The sequence below is a fragment of the Suncus etruscus genome, chromosome 11, assembly GCF_024139225.1.
Source record: "Suncus etruscus isolate mSunEtr1 chromosome 11, mSunEtr1.pri.cur, whole genome shotgun sequence".
In the NCBI taxonomy this organism is placed as follows: domain Eukaryota; kingdom Metazoa; phylum Chordata; class Mammalia; order Eulipotyphla; family Soricidae; genus Suncus; species Suncus etruscus.
Genome location: NC_064858.1, coordinates 15,217,759 through 15,223,758, shown reverse-complemented (window position 1 = coordinate 15,223,758; position 6,000 = coordinate 15,217,759). Strand labels below are relative to the sequence as shown.

The 6,000-nt window shown below is 39.2% G+C and overlaps 1 protein-coding gene across 1 annotated transcript in view; it reads left to right on the top strand.

The window, feature by feature from the left end:
- Window positions 1-2,095: 2,095 nt before the first annotated feature.
- NELL2 (neural EGFL like 2) overlaps window positions 2,096-6,000 on the top strand; it is a 305,773-nt gene continuing 301,868 nt past the window's right edge. Inside the window, exons 1-2 of the mRNA XM_049783795.1 lie at window positions 2,096-2,447; window positions 2,946-3,074. Of these exons, the coding sequence (XP_049639752.1) occupies window positions 2,393-2,447; window positions 2,946-3,074 (184 nt within the window). The 5' untranslated portion in view covers window positions 2,096-2,392. The remainder of the gene's footprint in view (window positions 2,448-2,945; window positions 3,075-6,000) is intronic.

The following is a 6,000-nucleotide window of genomic DNA, read 5'->3' as shown; positions in this document are numbered from 1 at the left end:
TCACAAACAGCTCTCCTTTGTATTCATATTTTAATAGTCTTCATAATTTACTTAGTTACAATAGTGGGTAGAAGCAGAATAATTTTGGAAGTTTACTGTTGCTGTTGTATTAGAAATAAGGTGGTTAATCAGATTTCAACATATTATGGTTGAATGAATGAGTCAGATGGTTTGTAGTCCTGCTTCTGTGATTTGACTGACTATAGCTAGGTTAAGATAACATTTACATTCAAATATATATATTATTTCATGACTTCTAGGTATTGGGATAGTTTTCAAATATTACAAAATTACAATTATGGGAAATTGATAAGATAAGTAAAGACAATTAAAATTAATTTGCAAAAGCTTCTAGATTTTGATTTTCCTTAGAAATCCGAAAAGAGTTAAATATGTCCTTCTGACATTATAATATTGTATCACACATAATATACTTCAATATTATTAATACTCATCATATATTGTTAATAATATAGCTTTATATAATATTATAAATTATATATTGTTAATAATATACCGTCATATAATGTAATTAATAGTATATAATGCAATACGATGTAGTTAATAGCATGATATATTATATTAACAGTAATTATATAATATGTCATACCTTATAATATGCTACATATTATACATGCACTATAATGCATATGCACATGTCATATAATGAATATGCATATATATGCATATATGATATAATACACATTACAATCATATTACTGTGCAAGTTAATGAAACTCAGCAGAATAATTATTTGGTCACTATTAGGTATTGGAAAAATTCAAGATATTCATAAATAACTCATTTCGTCTTTGCACGAATTAAAAGTTTAATTGTGTTGGAAACTTACTTTTTCGATTAGAGTGTCATTATTCAGAATTCATCTTGCATATTAAGGATTTTGCATTTAAAAAATTAACGTGCCACTGCGTATAGATTGGCCTGCTGAGCAGAAAAGATGATCTAAATCTAAACTATTGTGCTCCTGAAATGCTTTGGTGAAGACAATATAAAGCCTGGGTGCCCATGGTCAAAGCATGGCCTTGGCCTAGATTAGAATCTCTTATTGTCTGCTCTCCTCCACCTCACCTCCTCTCCACCTATGCACTCTTTCTCCCCCCCCCCCCCAATCTTCTTGCTGGCTCCCCAGCTCGCCCTCAGCTCTGCTGCTTGCTGTGTCCTAGTCCTGGGTGAATTCCAGTGTGTTGTGCGCAGCCTTGGGCAAGCGGGGGGTGGGTGGCGCACGAGGTCCTGGAGCTGTCCAGTTGCTAAGTTCGAGGCTGGGACCCTCTTTGAAGGAGGATTCCCTGCATGAGTAACCCCCAGAGAGCCAGTTTCTCTCATAGTTGGGGTGCAACCCTAATCCCTGGCACTCTCTCAGCTGCCCTAGCAAGCATCCTCTGCTCATACCACCAAGTCCCCTATCCAGGTTCTCTATCCAGTGGCCAGCAACAACCCCGGCTGGGCTGCATCCTTGGCCTCCAGGGTGGGCACGCGCGATTGGTCCCCTCCTCTCCTTCCTTCAACTCCGGGGTGTTCCTTTCTTTCATTCTTTCTCCTCTGTCTTTCAAGACACGCACCCCGAAATCACAGGGGGTGAGCCCAGCCCGCCCAGCCACTTAGCACCTGGCCTCCGCGCTCCTGCCAGCTCTAGCTGGGATTGGCATCGCCTAGGCGGGCGCGGGGAGGGCAGAGGGGATTGGCAGCGACTCCGGGGTGCAGCAGCTGGGGCTGGGGCCCCGAAAGGGACGCAGAGAGCCGGGCGTCGCCCTGGGCGGTCGGTCCCTCCTTCTCCTCCTCTACCCCGCCCGCATAGCGGCTCCTCCCTCCCCGGTGGCGCGGGCTCTTCCCGCTGGTGTCTCGGTGTCTTTCTCCATTGTCTCTTGACTCGGGCTCCGGGCGGCGCGGGAAGAAGCCCAGCGCCTCCTTTTTTTGGGGGTGCTCAAGCCCGGGGGGGTTCTGTGCGTGTGTGGCTTGATTCTGCAATGGATTGTCTAGCTTGAGCTGTGCCGGGCCGGTCCCAGCCTTCTTTCCTTTCCTAGCTGGACCTCTATCACCATCACCACCACCCCAACTCCGGCAGCCCAGCCTTTGCAGCCACTTGGGGTTCTGCACGCCTGTGGGAGTAGAGTGATGTGCGCGATGGAAGGAAGGTCGAAGTTCTTCACGAGCCGGGGTGACCCTCTTTTTTGATTCTTAAGCAAGCCAGCTCTTGACTGAGCCTGCAAATCTGGAAAGCTGAGACTGGGATTGCAAAGACCAAAGGCTTGTCTTTTATTTATTTATTTTTGTGCTGGATTCAAGAACCTGCTAGTTTGTTTGTTTGTTTGTTTATTGACTTTTTTTGTTTATGCTGAAGAAGGAGAGGATGGACTGAGCTGATTCACACACCATGGAGTCTCAGGTCTTACTAAAAACCTTCTGGCTCCTTCTCGGCCTCGGAGCAGGTGGGTTCGTTTGGGGCTTTAGTTCCTTTGCATAGGAGGGTGTGGGATGGCTGGTGGTGGTGATAAATGGAGATATATAATAAATGGTCACTGCTTCAGGCAGCTTGGAGCTGGCCAGGTGGCCTGGCTGGTTCCCCACGACCCTTCCTAGGTTAGGTAGAGAAGCTTGGGGGCAAGGTGTGAGATATCTTTTGTGCTAGCTTTGGAGACCCCCAAGGTGCCTAACACCTATAATTAGGATCTAACGGCCTAGGGAGAACTTTGTTCCCCCCAGACGGATCTGGGTTTAAATTGGGTCACGGAAATGGGACTTGGGTGCTCAGCTATTTAAAGCTTGGTTGCTGATCTCAGGTAGTGGCTGAGGGAGTTGTCTCCTGTCATCAGCGCTCGATATTGTCTTCAAGAGTGACTCTTGGCTCCCTGCAAAATAGATATACATATTTTGATGAAGCATTCCTTTTTTTCTTTCCACCCCCCCCTACCCCACCCTTCTCCCAGTTTGGGGACTTGGTGTGGACCCCTCCCTCCAGATTGACGTCCTAACAGACTTAGAAGTCGGGGAGGCCACCGCCGGAGTACACCAAGTCCCGGGGCTGCATAATGGGACGAAAGCCTTTCTCTTTCAAGGTACGCAGAGCAAGCTGAGTTCCCAGCTGGGTTATTTCAGTTTTGAACAAACTGGTCGAAGAGTTGGCCTGGCTGCTCCTGGGAACTTCTATGTTGCTTCATGGAATGATTGTAGCTAAACTGAGAATTGGAGATGGGGAGTGGGTGGATGGGTTGGGGGGTGTGTATGTGTGACCCAGACCTTCCATCTCTGGTTAAAGTGGATTGGTTTTCTCCACACCCCCTCCCCCGTTTTGTTACTTTGTACTCCTGCCAGTTCTAATGGATAGTTTCTTAATTACAGAAACTCCAAGGCAGATGGTTGATTTTAGAGTCTGGGGAACAATGCATTAGAACACAAATGCCTCATTTGGGTGAAATTGATTTGGGTAGGCAATAGAAGAGCTTAATCTTAGTTAATACAATGTTCCCTGAAAGTTTCCAGTATGATGATACCCTGTGGGAAGGAATTTCTTTATGTGAATAGCTTTCTGGCAAGATCAATACCTCTCAATAGCTTTACCTATGATATGATCACAAACTGTATCTGAGATAAAGTGGAGAATAATTTTCCATCCCCATCGATGCCAAGAGAAAGGGAAAATATTTTCTTAAGATGAATTTCAAAAATATTTTAAGTAAATATATGATGTATCCTCAATAAATGTAGACTTTGAATTTTCAACTTCTTTTTTTTAAAGTCAGCACCATTTACTATGCACAAACCAGTGTCTGCATTTTCAATTATTTGTTTTGTTATTGGAAGTTTCAATGCAGCCAATCTGCAGGCTTAATTCATTAAAATTTTGAAGATTGCTTGGTTTAGGGAAAGATGTTATAATAGAAGCTTCTGAAAGTAAGTCTATATAGCAAGACAAGATTCAGATAAAGTGAATAGATGAGGGCAAAACCAGAAGTATTTTAGTTTAATATACTAGATAAACTGCAATGTATCTCTCCCACCCAACACATATTTTTTTACTGGTGTAATTTTGGTGCTAGAGGAATGCCGCTGAAGAGTTAGGTGTGTAAACTATAACCACTCCAGCAAATCTGCTACCAAGAAATCGGCATAACATAAAAGTTGGGTGTTCCTGAGTGTTATTCCTTGAACTAACCAGTATGTGTCGCCATGGACAGTAACACAGAGTGGGAAAGGAGGAAATTGACATGTGTTGTGTTTATTGGAAACAAGTTTGCTCTTATTAGATATTAAAATGAGATTATTTTAATTTTGGTGATTCAATTGAATTCATTTATACTTAAAACATTTATGACAATATTTAATTTACTCCAAGGGTTTTTCTTTTTGAGGGGGTAGGTTAGGGAGTTTTTGGATAGTGAATCTTTTTTAAAGACAATGGCCAAATCTAGTAATGGAAATTAGACTAGAAACATAGTAGGCAGTCAGCAAAATTCAGACTGTTACTAGTGTTACTAGGATTCAGGTTTTTCTTTTAGTTTTCTTTTTTCTTTTCTAAAAAATGATCTCTAATATTTTTCCCGGTGAACTGGAAGCAAAGTTATTTCAAGCACTTCCAATTTGAATGAACTGGAAAGCAAGCATAGAAGCTAAAGCTCTTAATAGACAACTGGTATTGAAGTGCCCTTAAAAATGTTCACAGGTATTTTAAATTATATTAATTGTACGTCTAGCTTCCTCTAAAAATTAGTTGAGCTCTCACAAATAGAAAATTCAACACTTTGCCTTTTCAATTTTGCTGTTATATAGTTATACAATTTCTAGAAAGTCTTAAGGGATTATATTTCTTAAATTATTTTTTATTATTTGTATTACTTTATTTTTTATTTATTTTTATTCAAATGACCAGTTTTCCAAGGTAAACATTGTGTTGCAAATACATAAGTCTCATGCAATATATTTTCTTTGGGTAATTCATCTCAATAGAATATGTGAAGATAAATGTATATTGATTGTTTTAATTTACTTATTTTTGATTTCAGACCTACCATTTTATAAGATATAATAGCATTTACAATTGTTGAAGTTGTAAAATTTTATTTCTTGATCAATTATGAAATTTATTTCACATAGCGAAAACAGCAAGTATTGCAGCTTACTGTGTTCTCAGTTACAGGTATATTGATTATCTTTTTAATAAATATTTTTATAGATATATTGATTCTAGTTTAATGTTTTCACTTATTTCTAAGGATTAGAATTTGAAATTGAAAACTTGTAAAACTTTGGTCCTGTCAAAAAGTTTCTACATTATTTTGGAAAGGTCTTTAATTCAGCTATTGGTATGTAGAAACTGGCAATAAGTTAGTTTTAATTTTGATTGTAATTTTGGGTTCTGTGGGGGTAGAGAGACAAAGCTTCATACTGAACATTTTATGAATTTAATATATATATGAATTGAGAATTCTGCAGAAAGTTTTGTAGAGGTGTATAAATATCAGCAAGAGAGTATCAAATTACAAAATTTGTGATATTCTAAAATTTCATAGAAACTTACAGAAATGTTAGGGATTTTGAAACATTAAGTTTTTACTCCAATATCCACAGGAGTATACTCCATATCTTGCATGCATGAGACCATAGGTTTGATCCCTAGCTCTGAAAAAAATAAAAATAAAAAAATAGTTCCCTTTAATAACACAACTAATCATTTGCTTTTGTCTTTTTAACATTAACGTAATAACTATTTTTGCTCATTTTTATTTTAAATTAATTAAGTAAATTATTGAATTGAATCACTTACAAAGTGATTATGCATTTTCAAATTCTATACTTACAAAGTGTTCATGATTGAATTTCAATCATTCAATGTCCAACACCCATCCCTTCACCAATGCATATTTTAGTCATCAATGTTCCCAGTGTCTCTTCCATCTTTTCCTCTGCCTGCCTCTAGACAGACATTCCCTCCTTTTCTCTTTCATTCTCTCTTCAATTTTATCTTTTAGACACAGTGATTTTCAG